Source organism: Lucilia cuprina, chromosome 4, assembly GCF_022045245.1.
Source record: "Lucilia cuprina isolate Lc7/37 chromosome 4, ASM2204524v1, whole genome shotgun sequence".
Taxonomy (NCBI): domain Eukaryota; kingdom Metazoa; phylum Arthropoda; class Insecta; order Diptera; family Calliphoridae; genus Lucilia; species Lucilia cuprina.
In genome coordinates, this window is record NC_060952.1 from 95661955 (window position 1) to 95680871 (window position 18917).

At 28.5% G+C, this 18917-nt stretch overlaps 3 protein-coding genes across 3 annotated transcripts in view; 1 reads left to right on the forward strand and 2 right to left on the reverse strand.

Moving 5' to 3' along the window:
- Nucleotides 1–678: 678 nt before the first annotated feature.
- LOC111683094 (homeobox protein Hox-B8b) lies at nucleotides 679–6195 on the reverse strand. Its single transcript, XM_023445128.2, has 2 exons — nucleotides 5539–6195; nucleotides 679–1302 (listed from the first exon to the last, which is right to left on the reverse strand). The coding sequence occupies exons 1-2, from the start codon at nucleotides 6074–6076 to the stop codon at nucleotides 818–820; spliced, it is 1023 nt and encodes a 340-aa protein (XP_023300896.2). The 5' UTR covers nucleotides 6077–6195; the 3' UTR covers nucleotides 679–817.
- Nucleotides 6196–10145: 3950 nt separating this feature from the next.
- Nucleotides 10146–14302, reverse strand: LOC111684634 (doublesex- and mab-3-related transcription factor dmd-4). The gene is made up of 3 exons (XM_023446844.2): nucleotides 14009–14302; nucleotides 10935–11486; nucleotides 10146–10420 (listed from the first exon to the last, which is right to left on the reverse strand). The coding sequence occupies exons 1-3, from the start codon at nucleotides 14255–14257 to the stop codon at nucleotides 10214–10216; spliced, it is 1008 nt and encodes a 335-aa protein (XP_023302612.2). The 5' UTR covers nucleotides 14258–14302; the 3' UTR covers nucleotides 10146–10213.
- Nucleotides 14303–15885: 1583 nt separating this feature from the next.
- Nucleotides 15886–18917, forward strand: part of LOC111684637 (homeobox protein 2) — a 29851-nt gene continuing 26819 nt past the window's right edge. Inside the window, exon 1 of the mRNA XM_023446847.2 lies at nucleotides 15886–17774. Within this exon, the coding sequence (XP_023302615.2) occupies nucleotides 17588–17774 (187 nt within the window). The 5' untranslated portion in view covers nucleotides 15886–17587. The remainder of the gene's footprint in view (nucleotides 17775–18917) is intronic.

Consider the following 18917-nt stretch of genomic DNA (forward strand, 5'->3'; position numbering starts at 1 on the left):
TCAAAAATTGGTATTTCAACAATAAACGGAATCGTAAGAAAAAGAAGAAGCAATTTTAATTTAATTTAATGCCTTCTGATTGCATGTATTCTGCATTTCAATCGTAACTACAGTTTTAAAACTTGTCATTTTAGTGATGAAGCTTCGAATCAAAATGCAGATTACCAAAGTTGTCAAAAGGAGAAATTTTCAATTCGAATTGAAATGCAGAACAGAATAGGGTTGGTTAAAACTACAATGTGGTACTTCAAATAAACGTCTAAATATCAAAAGTGTGCAATCACTTAAGTTTTCCATAAAAAATCGACTTTTCTTACTAAAAAACGAAAAATTTTTCTATTTCTTAAATAAGTTTCCAACTTAAAAATCTTTAAAACCTTTAATACTCCATCACAATAGATTCTGTTTTTCAAAATGTTTTGCAAAACATTTTTGCAGATTTAAGATAATACTCGAAAAAAAATACATTTTTCGATATGTATATATATGAAACGATAATTTGCAGATTTTAAACTATTCTGAAAAACAAAGTTTTCAGAAAGAAAAGTTCTTTTAGATTTTTTCAGATTAAAATTTTGACTGATTTGCGTTAAAATTTAAATACCTATATAATAAATCAAAACATTTTTTTTAGTTTTTCTTAATAATAAACATAATTTTATTTTATAAATTATTTAAAAATCGCACTATTTACATATAAAATTAAAACTAAATTTTTACTTATTAAAACTTAAAGCTAATAAATGCTCTTAAATACTTTAGTTAACTGATATCTTTGGTTAAATTTACGTTAAAACTTAAATTACTACTACTTTGTTTATTCCGATCTTGGTCTATCCTGCACATAAATATCTTCATCTTCACTATCTCCATCACTTTCATCATTTTCCGACAGGAATTGTTTATCTTCCTGACTCAATGACTGATTTCTACTATTACTATTATTATTTGTTATATGATTTGATTTAATAACACTACGTTGATTATTATGTGTCTGAGCTGCGGCATGTAAATAGTGGGAAGAACGTTTTGCCTGATTAGCACGACGCCATTTAGCTCGACGATTTTGAAACCATGTTTTGACTTGACGATCGGTTAGCTTAAGTTGTAGAGCTAAATGTCTACGTTCTTCGGGCGATAGATATTTGGAGGAGTTGAAACGATTTTCGAGATTTTTAGTTTGTTGTGAGGTAAAACGAATTTGTCCACCTTTACGTTTTACACCAAAACCAGGCATATAGAAACCGGGATAGGCAGCATTACAGTATAGAGCAGCAGCGGCTGAGGCATTTGTGGGATAGGCTAAAGAGAAAATGGAAAAAAGTTTAATAAATTAAATGTTTAATTAATTTGCTTTAATCTTTTTTTAAAAAAAGATTTTAATTTTTTATAAATATTAACCGTTTAATTATTTGTTTACATTTATGTAATTTTTTTTATGAAAATCTTTTTTTCTATGAAAAACTAATTTTTTCATGTAATTTATAACAAAAAGTACTTAAAATTGCAACCATGCTGTTTTACCCAATGTTGTTTATCTAATAATGACATTTGATTGGTTATTATTCTTGCACACACATACACCGCCCCCTTTTGAAAAAAATAAACAAGAAAAAGTGAGAGAGAAACCATAATTGAGAAGGTTTTTTCTTTTGCTTTATTGAAACATTAAAAGAGTAAGCGAGATAGAGAGAACAAAAACAATTGATATTGTTGCCAATACTGGTGTTTATTGGTTTAATAATGAAAAGAAACACTTGAAATAATGGCTTATTAAAATACCAAAATATAAAAAAAGAATAAAAAATAGAAAATTATTACATATTTGCAAATTGATATTTCTTTCAATATATAGAACACATGACTGTCTGAACATTTAATTTTTTTTAATTTATTATGCGGGAATTTGTGCCTGTTTAATTTTTTGCTATAAGCGTCATAATGTTAAATGAAATTTATTATCAATTAATGATGTGTTTAATATAAAATACTATTTTAATAAAAGTTATTCCCCATTTTTATAAAGATAACACTACTTTGCAATGATTTTTTTTAATAGTAATTATTTAAAGTTAAGTTAATTTAGTTATTATTATTAATAATGTGTTTTTAACACCTTTTTTGTGTTATCTAGGTATTTTTTTATGACAAAAATGTTATCATATTAATGGACATAAACCAATGACTATTAATCGTTTTTAATAACAGTTTTTTTTTGTTAATTAAATACTTTTGTTTTATTAATTTAAACGTTTAATCGTCATTTCCTTGTCTGTGAAGATAATAATTTTTTAAAAATTACTCTTTTTAATATACATTCTTTAATTACAATGTTTAATAACTGAATTCCTTTTGCATTTAAGAAAATTTATATAATTTGTCAAAAAATAATCGAATATTTATGAAATAAGAAATTCCTTTAGACTTAATAATAATTATGTAATTTGTCAAAAATTTCCATAATTTTAAGCAAAATTAAGATTTTTGTCCATTTTTAAAGAATTTCTTATACAAAAGATGACATTGCTATTACGCTGCTTTGTTTACATTTTCTTTCTCCAAGTTACAATAACAAGTGTATTGTTTACATTAGGGTTCTATAGTTGAAACGAAAAGTCGACTTTCCGACTTTTTGCATTTTATGAAAAATCGACTTTTAACTAAATGCAAAAAGTCGACTTTTCATAAAATGCAAAAAGTCGAAATGTCGACTTTCGACTTTTTGCATTTAGTTAAAAGTCGATTTTTCGACTTTTTTCATTTAATTAAAAGTCGACTTTTCGACTTTTTTCATAGACGATAGTCGAGTTATCGATTTTTTTGGAACAAAATAGTCGACTTCGACTTTTTTCGACAAAAAGTCGATTGTTCGATTATTCGATAGTCGATTTATAGAACCCTAGTTTACATATTTTTAAAGTACTGCCATATGTTAATTCTTCCGTTTGAAAGCGTTTCTAATATAAAAAATCTAATTTTTGCTATATTTGTTAAATTATTTTCCTAATTCTAAAAAAATGCATTAAAATATGTTTGCTCACTTTAACTATAGTTATCTCCAAAAGAAAATAATATTCAAGGTGTTAAAAACTTGTTTAAAAATAAGGAAAATATCAAATTACCAGACATAGGTAGGTTTCTAACAAAAAAAAACTTATTTCATTCAAGTGTGAACACAATAAAACCACTAATAAACAAACAAACAAAATTGTAACACCAAAAAAAACACCTTTAATTTGTTAAGTCTTTCTTATCATTAAAATGCATTTTATATGTAACACATAAACTAGGTACTCGTAAAAATATTTGTTTGATTCTATTGCATTTAAAGTAAATAATTTGTGTTAATCACATTGTAAAATGATTGATTATGGGGGGATAATAACAGTTATAATGATTGCAAACAAATAATAAACGTTAATATTTGTCTATAGACAACTAAATAAACAAATCAAAACTTGAAATCGCTGGAAAATAATCAAGTGATGGCGCCAATGGATAAACGCCATTTAAAAACATAAACAAAAAAACGGCTGATACACAATGAATGCATTATTTTGGGTTTTTTGTTTGTTAATAAAGTGGAGGGGGCGACCTAGCCGATTCAAAAGAAATTGAAAGCAACTAATAACAAGACAAAAGATAGATATGTAATTGTTTTACAAAAATGTATTATAGATTATTATCAAATGTTATTGCAGTATTACTAAATATATGAATGTATCTGGCATCACTATTTTATAGATGAAACATGACTTAAAGTATGTGTTGTCAAATGTGTTCTTTTTTAGCTTAAATATAAACTATATAAACGTTTTTATACAAAACACATTCAAATATCATTTTGTAATTTCAAGAATGAGAAATCTTTGGATTCTGCTGATTTGTATTCACCCCTAATCTGCATTTCGATTACGATTACACAACGATCAAAAAAGGTATCTGCGTTACGATCGTACCTACGTTTTTGTAAGTTGTTGTTTATGTGGCGGAGAGTCGAATCGAAATGCAGAATACTAAAGTTGCCAAACGGAGAAAATTTCGAATTGAAATGCAGAATAGGGGTCATTGTTTATGTGGCAGAGAGTCGAATGGAATGCAGAATACCAAAGTTGCCAAACGGATAAAATTTCGTTTCGAATTGAAATGCAGAATAGGGGCCGTTGTTTATGTGGCGGATAGTCGAATCGAAATGCAGAATACCAAAGTTGCCAAACGGAGAAAATTTCGTTTCGAATTGAAATGCAGAATAGGTGCCAATATGAAATTTCTCCAAAGTCTGTCTAAAAATTTGGATCTTGGAGATATTTGAGGTCTTCTAAAAACTGATTTCAACATACATATGTATTAGGGTTATTGGCCCCTATTTTGAATTGAAATTTTCTCCGTTTGGCTACTTTGGTATTCTGCATTTCAATACGACTCTCCGTCACATAAACAACGGCCCTATTCAATTCCTAAATGTAATTACAATCGAAATGCAGAATACACACAATCGTAAAGCGTTATTTTTAAATTCTCTTTTGAAGAGTTCTTAATGTCCACACATAGAAACTTTTTTTCAGAAACTACGTGTTAATTGCATTGATTTGTTTTTACGAATGAGAAGAATAACAAAACAAGTTTCCAAGTAGGAGAAACTCTGCACTTGATTCTCCTACGCAAAATCAAGAGTTTCAAAAAAAAAAAAAAAAAGTTTCCTAGACCTGGTTCACACCAGGAAACTTTTGGTGAGAAACTTTTGATTTTGTATGTGAGAGAAAGGGTTGGTTGATATTTCTTTCTCTTTCTCTCTCACACAAAAATCAAAAGATTCCCAAAAAAGGTTTCCTAGTGTGAACCAGGTCCTAGTGTTGACTGGCAGTTACCTAAACGTAATTACGATCGAAATGCAGAATACACACAATCGTAAAGCATTGAAACGAAACGTTGTGATACCTTTTTTCGATCATTGCGTAACTGAATGCGTGAACGTAATCGAAATGCAGAATAGGAGGGATTAACTTAGAAAAACATAATTACAATCGTAATGCAGAATACAAACAATTGTAAAGCATTTACAATAAAATTAAACTGCTTCTCCTTAATCTTACAATTAAGTTTTTTGTTGGAATACCAATTTTCGATTGTTGCGTAACCGAATGCGGAAACGTAATTGCAATGCAGAATAGAACTTAGAAAGTTTTTTGCATTATCTTTGAAACAATGTTACAAAATTTGTAATAAATCGCTAATATATATAGATAAATGAAAATTTAAAAAAATATTAGAAATAACAAATTAAAGTATTTTAGAAATTGCGAGAAGTTTTTTCACCAAATTGACTTAAAAAATAGGCGTTTAGTTCAGGTATATATTACAATTCTTTCATAAATATTAAATGCGTTTAACCGCTAGTTATTCTTCCAGTTAAAACAATTTTTGTATGACAACTGTCAAAATATCTTCAAAATAAAAATAACTAGACTTTGTGAAAATGGAGATTAAATATTTCGCTTTTTACTTAATTAACTTCCAAATACAACTTGACTCACTCACCTTCACAATCCATAAATTGATTATAAGGAGTTTCACAATAAACCGACGGTGTTCCACGAGCCGCCACCGTCGAAACATTAGCCATTGCGGCGGCAGCTGCTGCAGCCTGAAAATGTGGCATTAAAAAGGCGGAATTTTTCTGTAAATTTAAGACTTGTTGATAGAATAAGGAGGCTGTAGGATCATAAACATGATCAAAATGTAGAGCAGTAGGAGCAGGGGCAGCTGTTGCATGTTGTGTTAAAGTACTAGCTAAAGTTAATGAGGAGGGAGAGTTGTTGTTGATGTTGTGGTTGTTGGCTGTTTTTAAAGTGAGATTTTTAAAAGCGGTATATTGTTCAAAATCCGGTGTACGTGCTAGACTGGTAGATGTTACGGTATTATCCAAATTGGGTGAGGGTAAAGATGTTGTTGTTGTTAAACTGGGAGAGGGTATTTGTATATGTGTTGTCGGTTTTAAATTAGTATCTTTAGAGGTTTTTTGATCTAAAATATTTTCTATAGAGAAAGAGGATTTATTGGTTTTTAAGGTATCCATTTTATTTTCCTTTAATTATAGTATTTTTCTTATTAAATAATTGCACTATTTTGCTTATATGATTATTTTCCTCTAATTGTAGTTCACTTTTGAGACCTTAACAGTTGTATGGTCTTATTGTTACTAAAAATCTGATTTTTTTCCAATAATGAAATTATTATTATTGTTTCAATACAATTAATCAAATCAATTTGAAATATGTTTGCAGGTAATTGATATCTTTATTAATAGCATTATGAAGTGTACTAATAGGAACCATAAAAAATAATAATTTGAAACCTACTTACCTATACAACTATACAAAATAAATAAACGTGTAATGATACTAAATGTTCGTGATAATTATTATGAATGTCTAAATAATTTACCAAAAAATATTTTGAGAATTTTAGTTTTTGATAACACTGTTTCCAAAAGGTTTTCATTGGATTTTTATTAAAAAGATTTATTGGTTTTTTAAATACTTTTCATTATTTCAATTTTAATCTACATCACTTTAGTGGGGATGGAATATTGGGTTTAAGTATACCAATCAGAATAATTTTCTGAGTCGATTTAGCTATGTCCGTCCGTCTGTCAGTTCATCCTTGTAATCAAAGTACATGCCGCAATTTTTAAAATACTTCAATCAAATTTGGTACATCATCTTCTATTGTCCCAGGGACTAAGCCTATCGAAAATGGTAAAGATCGGTTCATTATTTCAACTAGCCCCCATACAACTGAACCCCCGAATAGGGCTTGTAAACCTTGTAATCAATTTTGGAGATAATTCACTGAAATTATCTATCACTGAAATAATCTATAGTCTAGACTATAGACTACACTATAGACTAGACTATAGACTAGACTATAGACTAGACTATAGACTAGACTATAGACTAGACTATAGACTAGACTATAGACTAGACTATAGACTAGACTATAGACTAGACTATAGACTAGACTATAGACTAGACTATAGACTAGACTATAGACTAGACTATAGACTAGACTATAGACTATACTATAGACTATACTATAGACTAGACTATAGACTAGACTATGACGAAAGAATGTTGCCATATTTAGCATAAATTTTTAAGAAGCCACTTCACTATTTAAGCGTTTTTAAACAATAAAATGTAATATTTGTTTTATTTTCAGCTGTATTATGAATAATTTTGAATTGAATAGGAAACTGTGTAATCTGAAATGCCAATACATTGCTCGAAGAAGAATTCCTACATAACACTATACAGAATAAATAAAAATACATACATACATTCGAAATGTTCACATACTAATATTTGTTGTATTAGACGACTATTTAATTCTACGATAACAACAACTGACGATCAACAATTACTGCTGTTATTTCTGCTACTGACTGTCGTCCAATGATATTAGATAATAAAACATATTGTTTAGATAATGTCTAAAAGCAGGTTTCTATTTTATTTTTCTCCACCAAAAGGGTTGGGGTTTCTGCGATTTTTCGTTAAAAAAAAAAAAAACATTTTGATAACGCCTTTCGATGAACCATTTTTTTAACTAAACTGTTGTATATTTTCTTTAGAAAATCCCTTTTTTAGGTTTCTAATGTATTTTTTTTATTCTGCTTAATTTATAACACTCTCAATTTTTTGTTTATTATGATTTTTTTCTATTTGCCGCCCCATTACCTTTATTTTATGAGTATTTTTTTTTTTTTGCTCAGTTTTGATTTCTTTAAAGGGTTTTAGCGGTATTTTCGGCTTTGATCAAATAACAATGACTACTACTATTTACTACTTGCTACTACTCACTGCTAATCATTTTACTGTTATCTGGCAGGGTTGTCTTTATACAGTAGCAATTGTTTTAAGGTGTTAGTTATATTAACTGATAAACGAATTTGTTGAAATTTTATAATAATTAAATAAAAGGTTAAAATAATTAAGTGATTTTAAGTTACAGTTACATTAACAAACTTATAAAAATAAGAAATTGTACATCTAAAATTTTGTTTTTTTAATAAATGTTACATTATTTAAAATGACATCCCCACCATCATCTAATCACCTAATCCAGTGCATTCCTTAATCTCTTAAAGCCCGTGCAACCACACTATTGAGATTTCCCTGTTGTTTCGGCAACAGCATCTAGAGACGTATTAGGCATAATGGATCAGGTTCCCTCTATATAAACTAAAACCAATAATTGCCCCGAATTAGTCGTTTTGATATGGCAACAGCATCTAGAAACTTCCCCGAAGCATAAAAAGGCATATTAAATCAGTAGTAATCTCCAATATATAGAGACTTTTCCGATCTTTCACCAATTTTAGCATCAGTTTAATTTCCATAATTATAAAAAACTCTCTACGAAATGACAGGCTGACCTGATGGTAGGAAATACCGATCAAATTCAGGAATCCACCATATGCTGCTTTGTACTATAGACTAGACTGTAGCCTAGTTTATAGACTATACTATAGACTAGGCTATAGACTAGACTATAGACTAGGCTATAGACTAGACTATAGACTAAAAAATAGACTAGACTATTGAGTAGAATAAAGACTAGACTTCAGGCTAGGCTATAAACTAGTCTAGACTATAAATACTATAGACTAGACTATAGACTATTAGAAAAGACTAAAGACTAGACTAGATTATAGACTAGACTATAGACTTGACTATAGACTAGACTAGATTTTAGACTAGACTATAGACTAGATTTTAGAAAAGACTATAGACTACACTAGATTTTAGACTAGACTGTAAACTAGAGTATAGGCTAGACTATAGACTTGACTAGATTTTAGACTAGACTATAAACTAGAGTATAAACTAGACTATAGACTAGACTAGACTATAGACTAGACTATAGACTAGACTATAGACTCGACAATAGACTCGACTATAGACTATGGTATAGACTAGACTATAGACTAGACTATAGACTAGACTATAGACTAGACTTTAGACTAGACTATAGACTAGACTACAGACTACACTATAGACTAGACTAAAGACTATACTATAGACTAGACTATAGACTAAACTATAGACTACACTATAGACTATAATATAGATCAGACTATAGACTGGACTATAGACGGATTATTTTTCGATGTTAAAAGTATTGAATTTTTTCATGCCTGTTACCGCTATTCTGTGCACATTCGCTGCATCTGCTACCATTAAAATTGAATTCCATTGGATCTAGATCCAATAACTTATAGAAATCAAATTTTTATAAAAATTTAAAATGATACCAATATTTCCTCAATATGACGTTTCTTCAAGGATTTAAAACCATTTTTTTTTTGTTTTCCTATAAAAATCTATTCCTTTTGTACATACTTTTGCCAGTCCTCCATTTTATTAAGCATTTTGATTTTAATACTTTTTTTTTAATCATTATGATTCTCATACTCGTGTATTTGATTCCACAATACATATCATATAAATAATGATATCATTATCTATTGGTTAAAGCTTACAATGATCGATTACTTTTGTTGTTTCAATCGGAAAGGTAGGGGAAGTTGTTTTACCTTAGACTCCAAATAAATATATGTATTTGATAATATAGTTTCGTTCCTCATTTGAGGGAGTATTGAAATATTGTTGTTCTAACAAATAATAACAATTGTTATTTTTCATTATGTGAAATTGTTTAAAATAATAATAAAATAAAATACACATATATTTCGTAAATAATGTTGTTTATCAATTTTTTTTAGGTGAATTGCTAAATTTATGCTTAAATTTTAAATAATATCACATTATTTGTCTTTTGTTTTTAGTTATGATAACTAGACATTAATACATTATGAGTGATTTGTTATGATTTTTATGACAATTGATAGAAAAAATTTCTGTTTTTTTAATTATAATTAATAATATTTAATTATTATTTTTAATTTAAAGTAGAATAGTTAAATTTGTTACATAATCTATAAAATTATATAGAACATTTATAATTTTTCCTATTATTTTATTTAGTAATTCTTTATCATTAACATAGATTAAGCTTAACTTCATATTAAGTTTAAGTGTTACCATATTACATAAAATTAAAACAAATCTTTTTCCGTTTAATACTTTACATTTATTACTTATTTATGTTTTATTAAATATTTAAAATTTTACAACAATTTACAAACGTTTTATGGACAATTAAATTGATAAGCCTCTAAGCACGTACAATTTGGCAAAGTACAACGTGTGGCGAGAGGCGGTAGACTAGCGTTAGGTGGCAAAGCTGGTGCCAAATGCCCCTGAAAAGTAATGGGAAATGTAAGGGGCACAAACCATTTGGGATAAGCAGTAGCGGTGGAACATAACGAACTGCTAAGGGTTAAAGGTTTCGGATGCTGTTAAGGAAAAGAAGAAGAATATTTCAAAATAAATCTGAAATTGCTTAAATGTCTAGTCTATAGTCCAATTTATGGTCTAGTCTATAGTTAAGTCTAATCTATAATCATAACTATAGTTTAGTCTATAGTCCATAGTCTAGTCTATAGTCTAGTGTTTAGTCTAGTCTAGTCTATAGCCTAGTCTATAATCTAGTCTATAATCTAGTCTATAGTCAAGAATATAGTCTAGTCTATAGTCTAGTCTATAGTCTAGTCTATAGTCTAGTCTATAGTCTAGTCTATAGTCTAGTCTATAGTCTAGTCTATAGTCTAGTCTATAGTCTAGTCTATAGTCTAGTCTATAGTCTAGTCTATAGTCTAGTCTATAGTCTAGTCTATAGTCTAGTCTATAGTCTAGTCTATAGTCTAGTCTATAGTCTAGTCTATAGTCTAGTCTATAGTCTAGTCTAAAGCCTAATCTGTAGTCTAATCTATAGTATAGTCTAAAGCCTAGTGTTTTTTAAAAACTTACCATATTCCCCGAACTATAAACCGGTTTAAAAGCACTTTTCATAACATTATTTCCGCTGTTCTTTAATGGCTCCACATCAACATCTATATCTTCACTATGATCCTTATAGGATGAGGAAATATTTTCAATAGCCTTAACCAAATCAGAATCACATCTTTTTAAAACTAATTCCAAAACGGTGCGTTTTCTTTGAGGAAATAATTGAGCCAACATATCAATGGCATTCTGTGAAACCTTAGCATTAGAGGAAGAAGTAAGGGTAGTTGTAGCAGAACTTGTGCTGGACGCACTAATAGCGGTAATAGTTTCTACTTTAGAATTTAAGGAACTTTTCTGTAATGATTCCGTTTGTTTACTGGGTAAACTTAAATCTTCAACAGTTTCTTGTTGTGTTGGTTTTAAGGAATTGTTAGCCTGTTTAATGTCCTGCAGATTTTCCGCCAAATCAAATATATTGCCAGGAGGCAGACTGTCCATTTGTTGGCCGGTTTTAGTGGCCACTAAACGTAAAGCTATGGCATCTTCTACAGCCTGTTGACGCTTAAGGGCTACCTAGATATAAACAAAAAGAAGAGAAAACATATTGTTGACTTAAGAATTTAGTTAAATGTAAACAATTGATTGAAATTAATATGCCTGACATGGCTTGACATAAACTTTAACATATTAGCTATTAGAGAAGGGGTGTTAAATATGGCTGAGTTTCGAAATCTCTTTTTTCCTAGTTGATAGATAACTGTATATTTATAAGTTGAATCTAGGGGGAGTTTAGTTAGTTTAAGTAACCTGACCTGTGAACTTTTTTCTTGAGTTTTTGTTTTTATTTGTGCAGGAATGTTAGACAGTTTTTGAAACACTTGTGCAAACATTTGAAACAAATATTTCTATATAACTTGTTGTTGGCATATAAAATCTAGTCTCTAGTGGTTGATGTTGATATGATTTCTGGTAGTAGTCATCACTTTATGTTTATTTTTGGTTTTGATTTAATGTCTCTAACATTTAATCTAGGAAAACGCCCTTATTATTTCTATTTGTAACCTCAAGCTGTTTACTTTAACCATTAAATACAATGAATATATTATGATTTTCTATACTATTTTTATATTATTTTGGGTGTAAAAGTTAGTTTTTCTATTTATTTTCTTTTATTTATTTGAAAATTGAAATTAATATCTTTAGGAAATTTAGATTTTGTTAAAATGTTAATGTTAACAGCTGTTAAGATTATATCTATTTAATTGACTAAATAAATAAGTTAGTTTTTTCAATTATTTCTTATTTAGTGATTTTCAGTGTTTTTTCATTTCTATTTTTATTCTTTAAATTTTAAGCAATCTTTAGCTAAAGGATTAGGGATTAAATAAAAATGTTTTTTTAGTACTTAGGGCGAGATTCTTTCTATTCCGTTAAACTAGGCTTAACTTGCTGTTAGATTAAACTCGGTACAAATTTAGGCTGACTTTAACCGATGATTGTGCTTTTCAGTTTTAGATTTAAGCTCAGTTAACTTTGTTAGTATTGCCAACTTTTCACTCAAAAACATAATCAATGAGCAGCTGTTTTTTTTTTTTTGCAAACAATACTTTTGTAAAATGGAAAACTTTGGAAAACTTTTAAAATAAAAATTTAAAACAATAATAAATAAAACAAAACAAATCAGTGAAATGCAATTTACTTAAATTATGTTTTTTGTTCTTCCGAAATCATTGTCTAATTGTTTTTGTTAATTGTGTGTTTCTCATGTATTAAACTAGGTTTAAAGAAAGCATGTAGATTATCTTTATCAGAAAAACTCGCCCTTAGTTAGTTAATTTGTTTGCTAGTTTAAGCGCCCCATGGAGGTGGTCTAAACTTGAGCAAGCAATGCAAAAGTGTAAACAGCTGATGCAATAAAATAATATATAAATAATGTTTGATTTATTGTTTAGTATAAATTGTGGAGGCTTTTATAATGTTGTATAGTTTGTGATATCGTTATAATATCGTTATAATATCGTTTGGTTTATTGGGTTGTGATTATTTGTTTTAAATTTATGTTTTCATTAATTTTTAAACTACATTTACAATTGTCTTCTTCTTTTTTATAAAATATGAACTGTTTTAATAACATACAGAGACGTTTTCGGAGAAACACTGCGAAATTTAATTTTGTACCCAAAAACATCAAATTAAATTTTTGTTTTAGATTAACCTTTGAGACTATTAATTGGATTTTGAATGCCAACTCAAAAACCCGCTCTTAAAACTTTTTTTAACTGTTAAAACAATTAACAGTGTAATTACAATTGTAACCTCAGACGACAAACGACATCAACAGAATTGAAAGCGAAATTTTAATTTCTAGTCTAGTCTATAGTCTAGTCTATAGTCTAGTCTATAGTCTTGTCTATAGTCTTGTCTATAGTCTAGTCTATAGTCTAGTCTATAGTCTAGTCTATAGTCTAGTCTATAGTCTAGTCTATAGTCTAGTCTATAGTCTAGTCTATAGTCTAGTCTATAGTCTAGTCTATAGTCTAGTCTATAGTCTAGTCTATAGTCTAGTCTATAGTCTAGTCTATAGTCTAGTCTATAGTCTAGTCTATAGTCTAGTCTATAGTCTAGTCTATAGTCTAGTCTATAGTCTACTCTATATTCTAGTCTATATTCTAGTCTATAGTCTAGTCTATAGTCTAGTCTATAGTCTAGTCTATAGTCTAGTCTATAGTCTAGTCTGTGATCTAGTCTATAGTCTAGTCTAAAGTTTAGTCTAGTCTATAGTTTAGTCTAGTCTATGATCTAGTCTATAGTCTAGTCTATAGTCTAGTCTAAAGTTTAGTCTAGTCTATAGTTTAGTCTAGTCTATAGTCGAGTCAATAGTTTAGTCTAGTCTATAGTCTAGTCTATAGTTTAGTTTAGTCTATAGTCTAGTCTATAGTTTAGTCTATAGTTTAGTTTAGTCTATAGTCTAGTCTATAGTTTAGTCTATAGTCTGTAGTCTAGTCTATAGTCTAACCCAACCAACTAATTTTTTACTGCAATTACAAGCGATTTTGTGTTAAGCATTATCCTTCGTCTTCAAAACTAAATCTTACCTGAGCCGCCATTATCCTTTGACGCTCGAAAATCAACACACACTTTGCACAACGACAATTCTTATAAGTACAATGTTTTTTATGACCACGTAACTCTGATATCCAGCCGTGATTACGACAGCGGGCACATTTCGGAACACGATTTGTAGACGTTGACTTATTATTAATCGAATCTACCGCCACCAATGATTTTAAAGATTTGCGTGACTTTTTAGACACCAAAGTCGTGGACGACTCTTTAGAGGTCATTTTTATAAGGCTATGCGAAGCGTTTAATATCCGTTAAAAGTCACGACGTAACTAAGTTTAAAAGATATATGAAATTGTGTATTTCAAACGGAAAAACACTTGAGAAATGTTACAAGATTATTTTGCATTAAAATATCTTGTAACTGTCGGTTTAATATTGGATACTATTGTAAGGCAAGGCGCATGATCCATAAGGAAAAGTGTGACATTATAAATATCCTGCGAAAATTGTAAGTTTTTTTTTTTGAAACAATGTTCTTCTTGTATTTTTTTTTTACTGTTACAAAGTTTTTGGTTACATTTTTTTGTTATTGGTGTAAAATTGTTAAAAGCTCCTCCCTAACTTGTGGGTGGTGGTTTGGTTTTGGGTTTAAGGGAGGTTTCACTAGAAAATACGCCATATTTATTTGGGTGAAGAAGTATTTCTAATAGTTTTTGGGAAACATTTTAGTTTTAAAAAAATCTAAATTTTTAAATAGAGTATTTTAAAATAAATATTTTATTCAAAATTTTAATTTTAATAAAAATTGTAGAGTTTTATGAAAACTTATGTTTATTTTCAACAAATTTGGTCAAGAACTTTTATTAAAGTGAACTTTTTTTCGCTTTTAATATAAAAAAACTCTTCTATACCAATATAAAGTTATCAATAAGTATTTCAGGGAATGATTAATTAACAAATTAAAATTTTTTTTATTCTTATTTCATTTATTATTTAGTTTTTTTAAGTAATATTTAACGGATGCAGATAATTGACTTACCCAGCGGATGATTTGTGGTTAATTACCAAAGAAACGGTTTAGCCAAATAAGAAATGTCAGTGGTTTATTATCGCTAATGCAGTTTTCTATAATACCGTACTACGTAAAATGATACAGCAGTTTAACATATAGACAATAATGCAGTAACAAGAGGAGAAACATACAGATTAGGGTTCTATAGTTGAAACGAAAAATCGACTTTTTGCATTTTATGAAAAGTCGACTTTTCGACTTTTTGCATTTAGTTAAAAGTCGATTTTTCGACTTTTTTTATTTAATTAAAAGTCGATTTTTCGACTTTTAATATTTTATAAATGGTCGACTTTTATATTTTTTCTAATTGTTGCAATATTTTGAGTTTTTTCGACTTCTTTCTATTTTCGACTATTTTACACTTCTTCGACTTTTTCCGACTTTTCGAATCTTTCCGACTTTTCGGCTTTTTTTGACTTTTTCTTACTTTTCGACTTTTTTCGACTTTTCGTCTTTTTTCGACTCTTTCCGACTTTTCGACAAAAACAAAAATTTACAAAAGAAAAACAATATCGTTCTAGAAACATGTATATTTTCGTGGTAAATAAAACAATCTGGCATTTCAGTTAAGCATGGACAGGGTTGTTTAATTTAGTATTAGTATCATAAAGAAATTATTGCTACAATTTAGGAAAGTTATAAAAATGAAAAGTTTATTAACATTTGATAAATTTAAATTTAATTTTTTAAGCACTTAAAAGTCATACAATAGAAAAAAATACATGAATGATTGGACAAAAACAAATTAGCAAATGGTAAATGGTAGCAGATATTACTACTAATATTTACAACACTGCGCACAAGCAATAAATTAAGCTCGTTGAAATTTATTTACCGACTTCTTTTTCAGTCGGAATTTCATCATCAACTGGATTGCGTGGAAAATGGAGAGGTAGCTAACGAAAAAGCAATTAACAACAGCGAAAAAACGCAAAGAAAACGGCTTTTGTCCGCTACTTTTAGCGAATGTTTTTTTTTAAGTTACAACGCAGAAAAATCCAACAAAAAACAACCAACGACTACGTCAACCAATCAACCAACTTGTACTCAGCAGCAGCATCAGCAGCTTTTTTTTATTATTTACAATAACAACAAATCAAGGAAAGGAAGCAATTTCTTTCTCTGATATGCCCCCACAATCTAAATTCAATGTGATGATTAATTATTTGTGAAAAAAACAAAAGCGAAGAAAAAAATCCAACTAAACGCAAAAAAAAAAAAAGAAAATCTTATGAATTGCAATAGCTACCAGGTGAAACAATCTGCGGATTGAAACCATTGAAAAGATAAAAAGGAAGAAAATTTATTATTTTGAAACTAAAAATAGAATTCCTACGCAGCTCCGGCAGCAGGAGCAGCAACAATTAGAAAGCCCTAAAAGGAATACAAACAAAAGCAGCGTTATTTGCTGCGCAGCTTTTTTTCTGCCACCGATAACATCCCTACTGCTAACAGCAACCAGCAAAGGAAAGTTTTTTCTTTCACACAAAACTGGAATTGAAATTTTTAAGAAGATTGGTTAATTTTCTTAAAAATTTATGTCATTTAACCACAAAACTTTAAAATTCTTAAAAGTTTTTTAAGAATTTAAGGTTAGGATTTTTGCAAATTATTGTAAATGCTGCGCAATTTGTATGCTGCACTACAGCAACGTCAACTGAGAAGCTAAAGTCAACGTTTTTGTTGTATTTTCAAACATACAAAAAAACTACTTTTTATAAACAAAACAATAAAAAGAAAAACGTTTAAAATTTCTACAACCACAAAAAATAATATTTAAATAAGTGCAAATTTGATTCAAATTACAAAACTAAAACTTTAAACGAAAAAAAATTGTGTTAAAAACTAAATAGAAAAAAAACTGCTCTGTAAAGGCCACCATTTTGAAAGAGCGCAGTAAAGTGTAGAAAGAAATACAAAAAAATAAAGAAACAAAAACAACCAACAGTTACAACAGCTGCGGTAATTTGAGAGAGATTGAAGCAAAACGAAGACAGTGCAGTGCGTATGAAGGAAAAAAGTGCATTGAGCGAGAAAAAGAAAGAAGTAGAAAGAGTGTAACAAAAAAAAAACTATAAAGAAATTTTGTCATTACAATAAAGAAAAAAAGGAAAAAATACCAAAACATCAGACAAAAGACACAGTGTTGCATTACTTTTTGATCGTTCGAAAATCTTTTCAAGAAAATAGAAACAAAAACAACACCAGTCTTTCTAATTTGTGGAAAATAGTGTAAAAACAACAACAACATAACACAGAAATACTGTTGAAAATTAAAAGAAACGTAGCGAAAGAGTGTGTAAAAACCAACGAATTGAAGTGCAGCAGTCAAGTTTGTGCCACTTTTAGTGTTGTTTGTGTTTTTGTTTTTCTCTCCTTTTTACATGAAAAATTCTTCGTTTCTATACACAATTTTTTTAACCGGAAAATTCTTATTGTAAAAAAATAAATACAATTCATTTGTTTAACTATAAAATTGTAATAAAAAAAACTTTTATTTTGATTTGATTGAAATTATTAAATAAAAAAATCCAAAATGGTTGAAAGGATTATTGAAGAAAATACCTCGACAACTGACGACTCAGTTTCTTGTACAACTGATGTTGCAGGTGTGGGATCATCTACGGTTAAAGCAACAGATACAGCAACAACAATAACATCCTGTTCTAATGATATTCATCCAGATGATACAACACCAGTTAACAGCTGCAGTCAATCTTCAGGTAAATTTTGATTAAATATTAACAAATTTATAAGTTTTAGAGATTTTATTATTGAAATTCTATTTTTGGTTTAAAAAATCTTTAAAACTAATATAATTTTACAAAAACTAGCGAACATAAACTTCCGCAAATACAATTTTTTAAAAAGACGACAAACATTCGTATTTTTGTAAAAATGTTAACATTTTTATAGAAAATATTAACGCCTACTCTATTAGGGTCTATTTCATTTACTTTTGAGAATGTTTTTGGAAAATGTTTTATTTTATTTTTAAAGATTTTTTTTTAGTTTTTGGTAGATTTAAAAAAATTTAATAAATTTTTTTAAAACATTTCATTTGTAATTTCAAAAATGAACTTTATGATAAAGTTAAATCAAATTTGTTTATTTCTAGTTATTATCTCACATACTTATACATATTTATACATACATACATCTATGTATGTATTTTATCGCTTTCGTTTTGTCAAACAATTATTTGTATTTTATTTTCGTTTTTATCTTTTTAATTTTTGCAAACCTCACCCAATATTATATTTAATTTCTTTGTGCTCTAGTTTTTGTTTTTCTATTTGTTTTTAATTGTTTGCTATTATAAATAAACTTTTGCAGTTTATAATTGTATGTATGTATTTGTAAAAATTCACATTTAAATTATATATTTTGGCTGAAAACTTTCCTATGGTGTTTAGGTATAAATTTAAATATAAAACAAATTTCTTAGAAAAAACAAACATGCGTTTTTCATGCATTCATTGTTTTAATTTTCTTCTTTTTCCGGCTAAAAACATACAATATTCTAGAAGGTTTTAAATTTAAGTTTCAAATAAAAAGAGAAAAGATGGATACCAGAGTTGGTTTTAGTTATATTAAATGGAAAATTGCATAGGTCAGTACTGTTTGTGCTGTGCATAGGAGTAAAAGGTTGGAAAATGAAAGGTTGAGAACTGAACTAGAACTGAACTAGAACTGAACTAGAACTGAAATAGAACTGAACTAGAACCGAACTAGAACTGAACTAGAACTAGAACTGTACTAGAACTAGAACTGAACTAGAACTAGAACTGAACTAGAACTGAACTAGAACTGAACTAGAACTGAACTAGAACTGAACTAGAACTGAACTAGAACTGAACTAGAAC